The sequence below is a fragment of the Camelus bactrianus genome, chromosome 11 (genome assembly GCF_048773025.1).
Source record: "Camelus bactrianus isolate YW-2024 breed Bactrian camel chromosome 11, ASM4877302v1, whole genome shotgun sequence".
Taxonomy (NCBI): domain Eukaryota; kingdom Metazoa; phylum Chordata; class Mammalia; order Artiodactyla; family Camelidae; genus Camelus; species Camelus bactrianus.
In genome coordinates, this window is record NC_133549.1 from 7,956,206 (window position 1) to 7,973,547 (window position 17,342).

Consider the following 17,342-nt stretch of genomic DNA (forward strand, 5'->3'; position numbering starts at 1 on the left):
TTGTAAGGGGAAGAATGAGCACGAAGAAGATGAATAATTTTATGCCTTTTCATGTGAAGCCAGTTGCTGATTATGGAAAACCAACTCACCTCTGCCCTCCCAAAACAGTGCTAGGAAATTCAGACTCTCTTAGAAATAATGATAACAGAGCAGTTATTCGGATACTGATCCACGAGCAGCATCAGACAGAGGTGATCATTCTTCCCTGAATCTCCTTCCTCACTGGCCCCCAGAGCATCCCAGCACTGCCCCGCTTTCCGTCCTTTTCTAGCTGCTCCTTTTCCTGGTTCCTCCCTGGCCTCTCTGGCCCCGAATCACTGGTGACCTCCCGGACTCAATCCTTGGACCTCTGGTCTTTTCTGTCAATACTCAGTCCCAGATAATCTCAGTCAATCTCAGGGCTCTAAGTGCCATGGACACGCTGCCACCTCCCAAGGGATCACCTTCACCCTGGTTCTGTGTCTGTTCTCCAAACTGCAGCCCGTGCAATCTGCTAAAACATGAGGCAGAGCCTGGTCCTCAGTTCAAAACTCTCCAGTGACCAATGAGACAGACCCCTTTCCCTCCTGCCTCCTGACTCCCCTCCATCCTCTCCTGTCTGTCGCATGGGCCTCCCGTTTTGGGGAGCACTTTCTGTTCCCTCTACAAGAGTATGCTTTCCCAGGTGACCCACGTTCCTACTTCTCGGGTTCGGCTTCCTTTTCTGGGAGGCCATCTGTAGCCACACACTCTTGAGTCTTCAACTGCTCACCCCAACACGTCCACCATCCTTTGCAACTTACAGTTTTTCCATCGAGCACTTCCCACTCCCCAACGTACTGTATCTTTCATCATTTACTGTTTAATGTCCACGCTGCTCAGTGGAGTGTAAATTCCACCAGGGGAGGAATTTGCTTCTGCTTTGCTCACAGCTGAATACTCGGAGCCTGGAGAGTTCCCAGCACATAGTACACAGTCACTAAATAACTCGTATGAATGAAGGAGGCGGTTTACTGCACAAGAAGAGAGACTTCTGCCAAGGCAAGAGAGACGCGGTCAGCTAAAAGAGAACTTCACACTGCTCTTAGCACCAAAGGCAAAGGCCACAGTGCACTCCTTTTCCCAGACACACACAATACTCAGTTTTAATGAGAAAACTCCTTACATTTCATTGTGAAAGCCTAGCTCTGTATTTCCGTCACCTTTGTATTTTAAGTGTGTTGTCAAGATACCCCAACATTCCACATGAACACATTAGTAAACAAAAAGTAATGGAGTTGCTGTTCTTTGATTCAACATGTGCAAGAAAACCTGGAACAAAATAACTCCTTAAAGACACATTAAGCTAATAGTAAGTCACACATCCTACAGGCAATCAAGAGACTTCCCCAGATAGCATGTGATTCACTCTGTTTCAAATAGCTTAAAAACCGTCCAAGCAATGAAGTCTGGCAGTGAAACAGTTACAACAGCAACACAGTACGAGCCATGCCTTCTCCTTGACCCTCAACTTATCAACCTCAGTTACAAGCAGACCTGCCAAAGAGATGGCAGGGTTCCTGCCAGGAACAAAGCTCCGAACTGTTTCCTTGTGCCGCTGGCTGGCTGGCTGGCTGGCCTGGATCAAGCAAGTCCGCTGAATTAAGCACACCCTCACCCCCAACCATGATGAATAAATACATGATAACATGGCGCTGTACTTTGCAGAATGACTAGTAATAATGTTCTTGGCTTGTAAAGAATTGCAGAAAACTTGCAGGTATCAATGGGTTCACACACACACAAGTTAGGAAATATTTAAAGTGCTCAGACTGTTTCCAAACAATGTATTAAAATGAGAGTCACCAGCTTATGTTTAGATTGTATCTTACAGTTTATTAAACACTTTGACATACAGCAGGAGTCAGCAAACTACATCCTACAGGCCAAAGCAGAGAGCTGACTAGTTGCAACAGAGATTACATGGCCTGCAAAGCCAAATATTTATCTGGACCTACTGGGAAAAGTGTGCTGACCCCAGGGGTACACTACCTCACTGACCCTCACATCCCCCTATTCAGAAACTCGGGACTCATGAGCCCACAGCTGGCAAGTAGTGAGCAGAGCTCAAATCTTACACATCACAACAGCACCAACTGTCCCCTAGTGTCAGTGGGACAAATGCTCAGATAATTTTTTCCCCAGAGACACAAGCCCAGAGTAAGCCACCCCAGCCCTCAGCTAGTGCCTCTATGACCAACCATCCAAACTCATCAGACAGTTAACTGGATTTGGGATACAGTCTGTGGCCAGGGAAGAACTTACATACCAACCCAGCTGACCATAAGGAGGAACCGCCTAATCTGGTCCCTTGGACAGCAGTTTGCAAACTTGGCTCTGCATCTCAATCACCCAGAGGCTTTTTACGGTTATTTATTTTTTATTTAATTACTGACACATTTTATTGTACTTGCATCTAAAGATTCAAGTATTACCTTGGCATTAGGGTCCCTGAGTAACTTTTTATTGACTTTTGAGACCCTGGGTAACTTCGCATGGAATTTTTTTAAACACATTTCTTATGGTATAATTCCTGTACAGTAAACTACACGTATTTCAGATGTACAATTTGATGAATTTTGATAGATGTATATACACCAATGAAACCACCACCCGTCTGGAAGCTTTTTTTAAAAAATATATTGCTGCATCCAAAGCTCAGCCGGATTGATGGATAGATAGAATTAGATTTGCATTAAAGCAACTTAGTAAAACATTAATGGTAGAATCTAGGTGAAAATACACACGTTCATTTAAAATTCCTTCAACTCACTATATTCCAAGATTTTTAAAATATAATGTTAAAAAATAAATTCATTGTTTGTTCCCACACTAAGGCAACCAAATCAGAATATCCAAAAGTGAGACAGAGAATTTTATTTTTAGAAGTTCATGGGGAGCTTCTGATGCTCTATTAGGTGTGGGGACTACTGCTCCACAGTGTCTATCTCTGTCAACAGAACCGGTCATCTAGCCTAGGGGTTCTCAAAGTAGGGTCCAGGGACCCTGAGCAGCCCTAAGGTGGCAACAGATTAAATGCAGGTACAGATAGGAACGTTCACCGGTCTTCTGTTAAGTCATCAAAGTGAGCTTCAAAAATGTAAATTTGTTCTGGACAATAAGGGTTTCCCACCCCTCGTATCCCCCCTTAAAAATGCTACGTTAACTTGCAATGGGTTTATTGTTATTTTTATACTAAATATCTTTAGATTTATCATTCTAAATTTCTAATATGGTAAGTATCAATAGCTATAACCCACGTAAACGAAAGCTCTTTGGGGTTCGGATAGCAAGCAACTGAGAACTGCTCATCCAGGCCCCGTATGAAGAAGCCAGAAGCCCAAGGTCTGGGATTGGAGGCCCTGGATCCAGTCCTCTGATGAGAAGGGTGATCTTGATCAAGTCAATGAATCCTTGGCTTCAGTTTTTTCTTCTGTAAAATGGGCGTAATTAAACAAAAGGTTGCTGTGAGGAATAAAACGAGGATAAAGTTGTAAATGTTAGCTATTGTTCCTATTATGACAGGTATTTATGTAAAGCACTTAAGATAAAGCGACAGTGGAAGAAGAGGAAGTTTTAAAAAATAACCAAACTCATAGCGATTAGGAGTCAGTTGTACAATTTCTGCTTCAGGCTCCAAATAAAACCAGCACAGTTCCCCCAGCCTCCCCAGGAACCCTTCCTATGCCCCCTAACAGTCCTTCATTAAGGTGTTTCCACCTCTGGGGAGCCCCTCAAGTTCCACAGAAGGTTTGGGGACAGTCACACTGAAATCTGGAGTTAAAATCATCAGCCTGACATAGCCATTCAATCTGGTCATTATCTTCTAACTGCAGTGAGTTAGAGCGAGAAGGTGCCCTAAGTGAGTGCATGAAACAAACAGTGATTATAAAAACAAGGCTCTGGTTGAAAACGATAAATAATTCACACCAAACCGAGGTCTAAGTATTTTATTTTTTATGACGGCCCTACTGATAGTCTATGATATTATACTCATAAAGCAAATTATCCCCAGTGTACACATTTGTCTTTGTATAACAGCACACCAGAGCACTTTCCTCCTCAAAGCCGCCAACGGCTGGCTTCTGCCGTTAGACAGTCCACACCTCTTAGCATGGCATTCAAGGCCATGCCAACTGCCTGGCCACCTGCTAAACACCTGTCTCCTTCCCTCCAAAGAAGCCCCCGTCTACCTTCCATTCTAGCCATACCTGACTACTCCATCTGCTTCCATGCCAGTGTTTACCCAACTGCCTGTGAAGGGTTAAAAAAAAAAGAAGAAACATTGAACAGATTTTCTCTACAGGGCTCCAGTCCATCGCCAAGAGAGGAATTCAGCAGACAGTATCAGAAATTAAGACATCCAGGCTCAGTGAGGTCATGTAACTTGCCCAAGGTCACACTGCTTGTCGATGGACACCAACATTCAAACCCAGGCCTGACTTCTAAGCCAGTGCTCCTGCCAGCACTGCTCCATTCTCAAAAAGCCAACGCTCACAGGCTCGTGTGGGCAAGCAGGGCTTACAGACGTCTTCCGAAACGATGGAGGAGATTTCCCTCTCCTCTTTCCTTTCCCGTACGTGATTCACCTGACGATGACCTCAAACACAATCAGACATGGATAGTGAGAAGCGACCTTGGTCCAGCACTAAATAACTGCCCCTCTGTACAGCTACAAGAGCTGAGAAGTGGGCTATTTATTTTTAACTCACAAGCATGAATACAGTAGGAGAGGATGGGGTGACTCTCTGTGATGGCTGTTCTTCTGAAACTGTATCTTTAGCTGACTTTATTTCGGAAGCAGAGTAGCTCTGTGTCACCTCTGGGCTCTTTGGACTGACCTTGGACTAGGAAGAGGCCACGGCATGAAGCTACATGTCTCGAGTAAAGACTAGACCAGAGGAGGGAGAAGACACATGTCTTCTAACTGATAATAGCGAATTAATAGTTCCACCAAATCACTCTCATGAGCTTTTTAAGCACCTTATTTGGAGATCAAATTTGCTATAATTTTCTCAAATAGCTTCTTTATTAACACTGTCCTAATGAAAAAAGCTTTGAAAAAATTTAGATTTCTTTTGTAGTTTGTTTTAGTAAGAGCTCTAAGTTGAATTTCGTAATAAATATAACTATGTCTATTTATAGGCTGCAGATGTCCTTGTAGATACTAACATAGATAATAATTATTCTCAGAAGGCAAAAGAAAAAAATCAGGATAAAAAGATGCTTAATCATTGAAACAACAAGTACAAAAATAAACAGCTACTAGAGTCAGTGGCTTAGTTTTGCACAAAACATTTATTTTCTGCTTTAAAAAAAAAGAAGGAAAAAAAAAAAGAAAAAAGAAGGAAAGAAAAGAAAAAAAAGAAAGAAAAAGGTATAACGCAGTAAGCACCATTATTTAAAACAGGAACCATAAATCATGCTGCACAATCTTCCTTCAATCCTGAACTATGCCAGAGAAAACAAAACACTTAAGACCAAATTCAAATAATTCAAACCATCCTCAGCCATTTGCACTTCGTGCTGTTTTATTTTCACTCCTCCCTGGTAATTTCCCTGAAAACCGCTTCCACTGTGACCCTCCTCAGTCAAGCCAGTGCCCTCCCTGCCCGGGACAACCTCCACAGCCTTCACTCAGGCCAAGTGTCAGTCCTTTCTCTAGAACGACCAGAGTAATTTTGAAAGCGGGGAAATCAGATCACACCCCTCCTCCGCACAAAATGCCCTAAGCCTTTGCCCCTCAGCGGCGCTGGGAGTGGAACCCCACGTGGACCACAGCCTGCAAGCCCCCGCACGCCCACCTCTGTTCCTCTCTGCCTCCGCCTTCCGGCCTGGCCTGCGCCCCAGTCTTCCCACAAGCCAGGCTCATTTCGGCTTCATCTTCTCTCAGCCTGGATCATTCCTCTGCCTCCCGGTCCCTGTGCACTTCCTCAGAGTATCTTCCCTTGCCCTTCCCACTCTTAGCACCCACATCCTCCACCCCTGCAGTCTCCACCCCTCACCACGCTTCATCTTCTTACCAACACTTACTCATATTTGCATGACTGTCATCCTTCCTATTAGACTAAGCCCAATGCTGGTGGGGACACTGTTCGCCATCTGATTGCCTGGTACAGGGTGGGCACTCGAAACGTGCTGAATCAGTGAGTTCCAGCTCCTAATGAGTTTTCCCTTCTCTGCATGCATACAAAACTGGCTATCTTCACAGTAACCCAAAGTTGCCCTGCCTTGCTCTCTGGTTGTGGTACAGAGATTTAGCAAAGTGTCATTTCTTTACTTTGCATCCGCGAGTGACAGGGTCTAGCATATCTTAACAACATAAATGATGCTTGAAACTCGCTAATTTTGTTCAACTTTCCAGTGCTACCTGTTAGAAAAGGGACAAAGTCGTTTGTACCATCACACCATCAGCTTTTATTTCAACATAATGATTGTCTCAAAATGATACGATAAGACTTTAAAAAAAAAAGAGATCAATGAGAAAAGAGGAAAATATATCAAGCCATATCTTACTTTGATAAGTTTAAACGTTCGTTTGAAACAATAATTTCTACTAGCTCAGTTCCAAGCAGCGATATACTGGCTCTTTGTTCCAAGAGTAGGCTAAAGAATGAAACTGAAATTCAATATTGATTTCTAAAACCTTGTTTACATTATTGTTAACTCACTACCACCATTAGCAAACAACCAATAAAGTCAAACAAAACATACTGTAACAGAGTCCCTGCTGTATTCGAAAGTCTGAACAAGAAGTTACGGCTTCACATAGCAAAAGAGCATTCCAAGGTATCTGCATTTACTGACTGAATAACACCAGAGAGTCAAGATAAGGCAATGTGCCAGACGCTGGGATCTGCATCGTTTGTGCCTTATTCAAAATGCTTATGCAGATAAATTTTTTAAAAAACTATAAAATTGGTCACATTCTAACAAATGTTTGGCGAGGCTAGTGACCTTGCCAATTAAGCCTTTTTAAAAGTGCGATAATTCAAGTGCAAAGGCAACCCTGCCAGGTAATTACAGAAATTAAAATGCTCTAGAAAGTTTGGCAGTTTATTCTGAGGGTGAAAAGTCTTTCAAAAACTAAGTTGCAGCATGTAATCACCTTCAAATGACATAATATCTGCCACAGACACGGAAGGCTACTTGTTCCACTGTACAAGTTTTTCTGGCGTCAATGAAAACTAGCTAGCCACATTATCATTCCAAGGTCACGTTACTTCTTTTTACTATTTAAGAGTATTAGTTCTTTAAAGGTTTTAAATTTATATATTGGAAAATGGGTTAACCTTCCCTTCTATGTTTTTACAAACAGTACAAATGTGCTCTACTTTATGGACAGGTCATACGGACCTCAAGCGTTATTATAACCCAACAAAGCGGCCTAAGCATAGTGCAAAAGTAATAGTTACAAGCCCTTTAATTTTTTCGGTCTGAGGACCAGTCTATCTCAATCATTTGCCTGTGTCAGAGGTTCGATTTCTTGCAACTGAGTAAGTTTGTAGGATGCTAGGTTCCATGTGTATCACTGAACTGCAGCAAATGTCAAGAGTCAGAGCAAGCAAGATGCTCCTGCCGTCCTTAAAACACCTTCTGCAGAAAGTTCCTGGCAGACAAAGGCTCCCAGGGTTTCACTGGGGAGAGGGCTTACCAGACACATGGAAAGAAAACACAGGCCTTGTTCTATGACAGCAGGTTAAACATTTCTTTCAATAAGAGCCAATTTTAGGAAATAAGCTTGAATTGGTAGCAAAAACTGTGTCAGGTTGGAAGCATTTACAAAAATAGGTATGTTTAAAATTGTGCCATATCTTTATTGTAACACAGTCTAAAAGTAAATAATTCTAGAGTCCTTCATGTGGCCTCTGCCAGAACTCTAAGGACACATACCACGAGCACCACTTTTCTACGCCATATTTTGTTAGAATTTCCTCCTGTCACTCAAGCAGCTAGGATCTAAATTATAAGACATGGGGGCAAATGAAAGTCAAAAAATAAAACCTAAAAGAAATATTCAGTGCTTACATGTAGTCACCAACACATCAATTATTTATAATTCACGTAATGAATGTGCTACCTTAGTCATTTTCAAGCAAATTTCAGTGCTGAAGGATTCTGAATAGGAAAAAAAAACTACATAAATCTGTATGACCAATATATCATTTCTTCTTGTCACTCTTCTGTCTGCAGACTTGGAGGAGGACGTTTCCATTTGAGTTAGCTCCTGTCCTAGCAGGTTTTACAAGATTGGAAGACATGCAGCTGTGGTGGGCCAATGCCAGTTTGGGCTGCATCCTTTAAGTGCTCATGAGATTTCATCTCATTCTAAGAATATGAAGTGATCTTCAATACTGAAGAACAAACCTTAAACAACAATTCTATGAGCTCTTTTATACAATGAAATTTAATAGGATTTGTGCCTAGTTCATTCATCAGTTCTCGACTGACATTTGGAAAATGCACCCTGATTTATAAACAAAGTAAACAATGACATAGGCCAGGTCTTCAGAATTCCAAGTACTTGCACAAGGACAATGAACTTGCTCTTAAATCAACCTAAATGTGCACAATGGAGCAAAATGGTGTTACTGGTCTGGCAACCAACACTCAAGCCACTGAACCAATAATGAAATTATACTTCATGGACAGAGACGTCTGAATGAAAACTCGTAAATGTGAAAGGACATGAAGACATATTTAAAGTAGAAGAGCGACCTCAGTATGGTGCTTGCAGAACTAAAGGGCGGTTTGATGACGGCCACTAGGCAAGATGAGGGGCCATGGATTCCTCATAATCTGAGTAAGGCCTCAGTTTGCAAAATTCTGTCCAAATGAACCAGTTACTGTACCTAAACGCCCAACGGCACCTTGAGGTTTCCAGAAGGTCCATGTATTTTCCAACTGTGTGGTCTGCAAGCAAGCCTGCTGTGCATTTTTTAAAAAAGCACCTAAAAGCAACAAGTCAAGGTAAAGTGTGCCACCTGCCCCAAGGCAAGTAACCAAGGTCTAGTGGACCTCTGAGCCCTGGGAGGTCTCCTGCCCCAAAGCAAATAACCAAGGTCTACTGGACCTCTGAGCTCTGGGAGGTTTGTCGGCGTCGGGAGGCTGATCCCTGCCTCCTTCCCCCTGGCACCTAGCCTCGTGGAGTCCGCTCAGGGGCGGCACGGAGGTGGGCTAGGCGGGGCACAGCTGCATCCACCCTCCCCTCTCCACTCCCCCACCCCGACCCCACTTACTGTTGCTGGACTTGAGGTCCCGGTGCAGGATGGGCACGACGGCCTCCTCGTGCAGGTACAGCATGCCCCGCGCGATCTGCACGGCCCAGTTGACCAGCACGTGCGGGGGGATGCGGCGCGCGCGGCGCGGGCCGGGCGCGCGGGGGTCCGGGGCGGCGTTGGCGGCGGCCAGCGCCCGGTTGAGCGCTCCGCCGCGGGCGAACTCGAGCACCAGGCAGAGGTGGGGCTGCCGCAGGCACACGCCGCGCAGCTCGATGATGTTGGGGTGCCGCAGCATGGCGAAGAGCCTCGCCTCCCGCAGCACGCTCTCGGCCGCCGCCGCCGCGTCCTGCTCCGGGTCCCGGCGCGCCGCCTTCACCGCCACCTCCTGGCCCTGCCAGGTGGCGCGGTACACTTGCCCGAAGCCACCCGCGCCGATGAGCTCCTTGAGTTCCAGTCCCTCGAAGTCGACGTGCACGGGCGAGCCGGGCCGCGGCGGCGGCGGCCGGGCGGGTGGCGGCGCGGGGCAGGCGGCCGGGCGGCACGGCGCCACGTAGTTGGCGGGGAAGATGCCCAGGCGCCGCTGCACCTGGCCAGCCCACCAGCCCTCGTCGCCCGACACGGCGGCGTCCTGGGACAACACCTCCACCAGCTGGCCGCGTCGTAGGCTCAGCTCGTCCTCGCCGCGCGCCTCGTAGTCGTACAGCGCGGCCCACAGCCCGGCTCCCGCCGAGGCGGAGGCCGAGCCCCCGGAGGAGGCGGACGACGACGACCCGGAGCCGGCGGGGGCGCCCCGGGCCGGGGACCCCGGCCTGTCAACCGCGCCCTCGGCGCCCGGCAAGGCCATGCGGGGCGGCGGGCTCAGCCTCCGGGGCGGCCGGCGGTGCGCATCGTCCGGCGGGGTAGCCACCCGCGCCCCGGGAGGCAGGGAGAAGTCGGGGCTCGGGGACGGCAGGTGTTCACAGGCCCACTACCCGGAGGCGCCAGCCTCAACCCCCGTTCCTCCTCGGCCGCCTCTGCTGCTTCAGCGGTCGCCGCGGCCGCCGGCGCTGTCGCTCCATGGTGGCGCGCTGGGCCTGCGGCCGGCCTGCCGCACGCTCGGCCTAGCCGCCGCCCGGGACCGCCCCGCCTCGGGACCGCCCCGCCCCCGGGACAGCCCACCCCCTGCACAGGGACCGCCCCCAGCGCTCCGGGCCCAGGGCTGCCCCGGCGGCTGGCGCTCCCCGGCTTCCGCGCGCCGCGCCCTTGCGGCCGCGGAGGCGGAGTCAGCCAAGGGCTGCGAGAGGTTTTCGGGAAAGTTTAAATTAAGCCCAAGGTCAGGCTCGGAGAGTCTGGTATTCTCCACGCTTCTCTAAAACGCGGTGGCAGCGCATGAAGAGGATCTGGTGCCACGGCGTGACGCGGAAGCAGGTAGCCGCGGTGGAGAGTCCGTGCGTCTCCAGAACAGGTCGCCAGACAAGCCGAGCGGTTCCAGACCCGCTCACTAGGCGGCGCGCGCTTGAAGCCCTCCTGCAGCCCAGACCTAACAGGTGACCGAGCACCGGGCGGTCCCTAGAGGCCCGGAAGCCCGACCTTCGTGACAAATCATCCTGCGTTTGTCTTTATTGTTGACTCAAAGGAGCAAGGACCGCCTGCGCCCTGTAAGCCCCCAGGTTCGGGATGTGGGAGGCACTGGCCTCACATATTCCCCAGGAAAGGCGAATAGAGCCGGAGAATCTGAGCCTAGAAAGTTAAGTCGTCGCTGATGTGCTGTCTGTTCATCACCAAGTGTTGGCGCTCCGCACGGAACGAACTGTGCACGTAGACATCCCGGGAAGCCCCCACCCTCCTCCATGTGCTCTGTATAGCGAACGATCGCCTTCCAACAGCGTCAGAAAGTGGAGTTTTTATATTTGGGGGCAAGGACCGTTTCAGGTCTAAGGATAGGAAGGAACTTTGGGATTTTCTTGTATGCACATGTTTCCTTCACTGTAACTTTTTCATTAATTAGTTTTTAAAAAGCCCCATCTTTGGGCGTTTACTGGTGAAGAGGGCTGTGGAACAGAATAACGGAATTAGTTGTCCAGAAACGGACCTCCACTGTGAGATGTGGCCGACCTCTCTTCCTCTGCAGCCCAAGGGCAGCAGAACCCAGCCCACTATTACAGGGCCTTTCCTTCTCCACCCCGTTATCGTTACAAGCTATCCCCATTTACAGTTTCTGCCGCATTCACGATAGCCCATGGTCATCTGCAGACATATGGATCTCTTCTGTGTATTGATGGAGATGTTGGGAGAAAAACCCTCCAGGTGTGAATACATCAAATTCAACGCATATTTATTGAGTGCTTACTCTGTGTAAGAGACTGGGCTAAGGACTGAAGGTTACAAAGCCCCAGATCTAGAGAATAAGAAAGAGTAAGTTTTCTACTCAATTCTGTTGTGAACCTGAAACTGCTATAAAAGAATAAAGTCTATAAAAAGGAAGGAAGGAAGGAAGGAAGGAAGGAAGGAAGGAAGGAAGGGAAAGAAAGAGAAAGAAAAAGAAAGAAAGAAAGAAAGAAAGAAAGAAAGAAAGAAAGAAAGAAAGAAAGAAAGAAAGAAAGAAAAAACTAAACGCCAAGACAAAAGAATAACCCAGTGTCCTGGGCTCCAGGCAAAGGAAGAATCCATCATGTCTGCAGTCGCTGGGGGATGCTTTGCAGAGTGTCATTTGAGCTGAGTGTGACTAGGATTAATACACGTAAAGGAAGAAGGACATTCCAGGCAGTGTGAGCAAAGGCATGTGAGTACAAATGAGTGGTGGGCTCGGGGAACTGCTATGGGGCTGCGAATCTCCTGTAGTAGGAGATGAGGCTAGAAAGGTAAAAGAGCTCCCAATTATAAAATCCTAAATGAAAGAGAGTGTCCTGTAGTAGGCCAGGGTTTCCTGAAATGTGTGTCCTTTACCATCAGCGAACAGAGAGATTGTTTTGGTTTTATGAGGATAGGACATATTGTAATATTGACTCACATGATAAGAAAGTCATTGCCTTTTCAGTTGCCTTTCAGTCTTTCAAATCATACCATTTATTGGTTGTGTGACCTTGAACAAGTTACTTTACTTCTCTGTGGCTTAGTTTTCTCATCTGTAAAATTGGTACAATAAAAATAGTACCTACCTCTTAGACTAGTTGGGAAGAATACATGAGTTGACAGATGTAAAGGCTTGGGAAGGTGCTTAGTGCATAGTAAGTTCTCAGTAAACACTAGCTTTTATTATAAATAACCCTTTTCAATAAAGAAAGCTGGCAGATTCTCTGATCGGCCCCTTTAGCAAACCTAGTTTCTAGTTGTTTTGCTTTTCTAGTATTTACATTTAGGTTGGCTGCCAACAGCCCTCTGGCATTGCAAGTTTTGTTGCCATTTGAGTTTTGAGGCCACCTTACAAAATCACTTTTGGTTTTCAGAGCTTTTGGGGTTTTAGAATTATGGATCAGAGTTTGTGGGAAATATTAAAGATAACCCTACGCAGGTTTCTAACTTAAGCAACGAGGTGGATGGGAATGATGTTAAATGACCTAGGAAATAGTTTTAAGGAGAAAGGGGTTTTTTGGCAGGTTGAATTTGGAATGATTTGGTGGCAACTAGTTATACAGTGTGAATGGCAAAGAATCAGGAGCTCAGAAAGGAGAGCATTTGTGGTGGGAACAGAGTTTTGGAAGTACTTGTTTAAGCCAATGTCAAGCACTGACATTGCTTATTCTGGGCCACATAGAGAGCGAGGCGTGGGGGCGTCTAACAGTTGAGGGAGGAGCATGCGTGTCACGCGCTGCTCAGAGGTGTGTGCTGTGACCACGCCCACCCTGTCTGGCCCTGCTCATTCCACCAGGAAGATAACAACAACAACAAAAGAATAGTGCGCTAGACAGAACGGGAGTGGCAAATATGGTAAATAGAAGTTAATAAAGATAAGAACCAAGGGGAAAATTTTTAAAGAATGAGACGAAGAGGATAACAGGTTGGTGTTAGGGAAACCCGAGGGGATGGTTATACGGAATTGCTCTCTTAAAAAAAAAAGATTGCATTCATCAATGTTGGTTCTAGAAGGAGAACCAACCCTTAGGAATCACCTTCTCCTTGGAATCTTACTCTAATTGATTACTACTTCCCGCATTACCTTAGCTCAGCAATTCTCAAAGCGTGGTCTGTGGGACCCAAGAGATCTCTGAGACCGCTGCAGGGGCTTCAGAAGGACAAAGCTGTTTTCATAATTACACTGAAACGGTATTTGCTTTGTTTCACTGTGTTGACGTTTGCGCTGATGATGTGAAAACAATGGCTAGTAGAGCAAATCAAGGCGGTAGCACTGAATTACATGAATAGTTATTGTATCCTTCAATGTCACACACCTTCTATAAAAGAAAAAAAATGCAGGGGGAGGGTATAGTTTGGTGGTAGAGTGTGTGCTTAGCATGCACAAGGTCCTGGGTTCAATCCCCAGTGCCTCCATCAAAATAAGTTAATAAATAAACCTAATTACCACCCCCCCCCCGCAAAAAAAGGCAAAACAAAAAACAACAAAAAATTTTATACAAGAAAAAAGAGAAAAAAATGTTATGTTCACTTTGAAATGTCTTTCACAAAGCAGTAAAAATTAGTAACTTTATTAAACCTTAGTTCTTGTGTACAGGTTTTTAATAATGTATGTGACAAATGGAAATGCACCTAAAATAATTCTGCTGCATAACCAAGGATGATAGCTGTTTTTTTTTTTTTTTTTTTAAATCATTGGCGTGACACTTTGAGCTGCATGCTGACCTAGTCACTTTATTTCACGGAACACTGCTTTCACTAGAAAGAATGACTAATAATAGACAAATTGTGGTTATTCGGATTTGGATATTTGGAAGACATTTCCCTGAAAATGTACAAAGTGAGACTATTGTTTCATGGAAAACCACTGATAACATTTGTTGCCAATGATAAAATTTAAGCTTCGAAGCAAAAATCAGGATTTTGGAAAACTTATAGCTGCTTTCATGTACTCAAACATTTCAACTTCCCAAACGTTTACAGACTTTTTTGATAGGGTGGATAGAGATAGTAACAAATGTGATTTCTTGATATTATATAATGAAATAAGCCAACATTTGGAAGATCTATATATAAATATAGTTCAGTGAATCAATATTTTCCAAAGACCAATATCTTCACAAGATGATCACACATCTGTGTGACCAAGATGATATCACAAAATCACCAATAGATAAAAACCCTTCAAAGTGGATTTGAAAAGCTCACTGAAAATGGTTTCAGATCCTACATTGCAACTAGACTTTAAAAGACCACCATTTGTTGAGTTTTGGAATAATATCAAAGAATATCCACCGTTACCGGAAAAAGCTGTTAAAAATACTTCTGCCTTGTCTTCTGCTTAGCCAGTCAGAAAAAAAAAAATCTCTAAAAATATGAAATAATGCCAGCCAACTTATCTATATGCTTTCGTTTAGGGGAAAAAATAATAAAAATGTGGTTAAATGTTACCATGTAATGAGTTTATTATTGTTATTTCAGAATAAAGCCATACATACGTATTTCACAATTTTCTTAGTTTTAATTTCCTGTATGGAAATTATTGATAGTTAGAAAGCATATGAACAAAAACTCTTTGAGGTCTTCAATAATTTTTAAGCATATAAAGGAGTCTTGAAATTTAAAAAAAAGAGAGAGAGAGAATTGTCCTAGGTTAAAGGGAGGATTAAAAATAAAATCAGCTCTGCTGATAAGGCTTTTATTCAAATGGGGGCAGAAGACCCGTTGCTTGATACCCTGTGAAATTGCTGGGAGCGCACACAAGGCTGGGACTTTTAAGCCAGATGTTAATAAAAGCAATGAGTTTACAACATGGAATTAAACCCTCACATTAAAGTGGAAATTTTGGCTTTCTCTCACGAGTTCCCACTCTTAGACCTGGGGACATTAACTGCAGAAGCCGCTCTCCCACCTGCTATGACCTCTGGTTTCCTGGCTGGAGGAGCTTCAGTAGCTGATAGAAAACAATCATTCCTCTCAGGGTGGGGGCTGGTGGCTTCTCGTCTACCCGCAGGAGAACCCACGACCCCAGAGAAGACGACGAGTAAAAATCTCCCACAGGAACTGGCCAAGAGAAGCTCTCGGAGGTTTAAAAATTCAGCTTTAGCTGTGCGGAGGGAGACCGTTTATCATAAAAAAGTAAGGGGTGAGAACGTGGAGGGGGTGGGCGTTAATCTAGAGCTGCCCTTGCTGGCAAGGGTCTTACAGGGTCAAGACTACCAAACACGAGGAAGCAGCAGAAAGGGGGAGGAACGTATGGCTTGGAGTGTATGGAGCAGGAGGGCATTTGGAAAGCAGTGGGGACTGTGGGAAGGAGATGGGGTGTAAGGTGACCAGCTGTCCCAGGTTCCCGACACAGGCCATTGGATGCTAAAGTCCCAGCACGTCAGGTCACTGTGAGATAGTTTAACAGATTGGTGGCACTTCCAGGGTTGGTAGGGGTGAGTAAGTGGATGGTAGAGGCAGGATCACAAGAGGATGAAAAAGAAAACTTAAGAAAGAACAACAGTTATGTTCATGGATTGTTGAAATGGCTCAGCTACAGGAAAGAATCCTTTCTGGGGAAGGGCTGAAGAAGGAAGCCAGATTAGAAAGGACTTTAAAAATGGACCAGAGTGTCTGGACATGAGGAGAGATGAGAAACCCTGGAGCCGCGAGAAAGAGGTGTGAGGAAAAATCCTCCTCAAGAACTATGTGTGAATTCTCTGCTGGTGGGAAGGTAGTTGGTGCATACACTGTGGAAAACAGTACGGAGATGCATTAAAAAACTAAAAATAGACTTACCATATGATCCAGCAATGCCACTCGTGGGCATATATCTGGAGGAAACTCTAATTGGAAAAGACACATGCACCTCAATGTTCATAGCTGCACTATATACAATAGCCAAGACATGGAACCAAGCTAAATGTCCATCGACATATGACTGGATAAAGAAGTTTTGTATATATATAAAATACATATATATATATGCCACAATGGACTGCTGCTTAGCCATAAAAATAATAAAATAATGCCATTTGCAGTAACATGGATGGACCTAAAGATTACCATATTAAGTGAAGTAAGCCAGAAAGAGAAAGACAAATATCATACGGTATCACTTACATGTGGAATCTTAAAAAGTGACACATATGGACTTATTTACAAAACAGAAAGACACAGACATAGAAAGCAAACTTTTGGTTAGTTGGAGGAGGGATAAATTGGGGGGTTGAGATTTGCAGATACTAGTTACTATACATAAAATAAACAACAAAGCCCTACTGTACAGCACAGGGAACTATATTCAATATCTTGTAGTAACTTATAATGAAAAAGAACATGGAAAATAATATGTATGTGTGTGTAACTGAATCACTATGCTGTAACCAGAGACTAACACAACATTGTACATCGACTATACTTCAATTAAAAAAAAAAACTGTGTGAATTCTATAAAACATGGAAAAATCTTCAGGAGAAAGTAATGTTTCCTAAAATTTTTAGTTACTTTAGTGAGACCTTCATACTTCCACATGTAAAATAGACTATTGGGAAGATTAACAGTTCAATGAAATTGCTCAAACTTTTTAAGACGAAAAGCATTTTGATTGATGTCCTGGAACTTTGGAAATGCCAGGTGTCATTACTAGGCTTGGATTACATTTGGGAAATGGAGTGTGTGTGTGTGTGTGTGTGTGTGATGTTTTACCAATGTGATATGATTTTGTCATTACTTGCTAGATGACACTGAATGTTCTTCCATTGTCTCTGCCCATGGTGCTGTTTTGAAGATTCATAGAGGTAGTATATTAAAGCATCACACTTAATTAGTGATAATAAATGTTAACTCACTATTTTAATATTAGTTACTATCCAGTGAGGACCCATTAAAATAGAAGATTCAACAGAAAGCATATTTATCCTTTTTCTTGATTCCATTTGGTATATTTTTCTATGCCCAAGATCAATTTCATCTTCCAAGAAAAATTCAAAATTCTTTGCAGTGTGGTCAGAATTAAAAGTGGGGATGGTAATTTCCAAGGCTGTTGGGCATATAACATCACAAAA

General features: G+C 44.6%; 2 protein-coding genes across 7 annotated transcripts in view; one reads left to right on the forward strand and one right to left on the reverse strand.

Annotated features, from left to right (window-relative positions):
• MAP3K21 (mitogen-activated protein kinase kinase kinase 21) overlaps positions 1 to 10,334 on the reverse strand; it is a 59,783-nt gene extending 49,449 nt beyond the window's left edge. Inside the window, exon 1 of one of the 2 annotated variants that reach the window (XM_074373148.1) lies at positions 9,258 to 10,334. In XM_074373148.1, coding sequence (XP_074229249.1) covers positions 9,258 to 10,083 — 826 coding nt within the window. In that variant the 5' untranslated portion in view covers positions 10,084 to 10,334. The remainder of the gene's footprint in view (positions 1 to 9,257) is intronic. The other variant, XM_074373147.1, reaches the window with a different exon arrangement.
• Positions 10,335 to 10,428: 94 nt separating this feature from the next.
• Positions 10,429 to 17,342, forward strand: part of LOC105066695 (pecanex 2) — a 271,254-nt gene continuing 264,340 nt past the window's right edge. For 2 of the 5 annotated variants that reach the window (XR_012509907.1, XM_074373145.1), the window contains exon 1: positions 10,429 to 12,000. The gene's annotated coding sequence lies outside the window, so the exon portion shown is untranslated. The remainder of the gene's footprint in view (positions 12,001 to 17,342) is intronic. The other 3 variants (XM_045514586.2, XM_074373144.1, XM_074373143.1) reach the window with 2 other exon arrangements.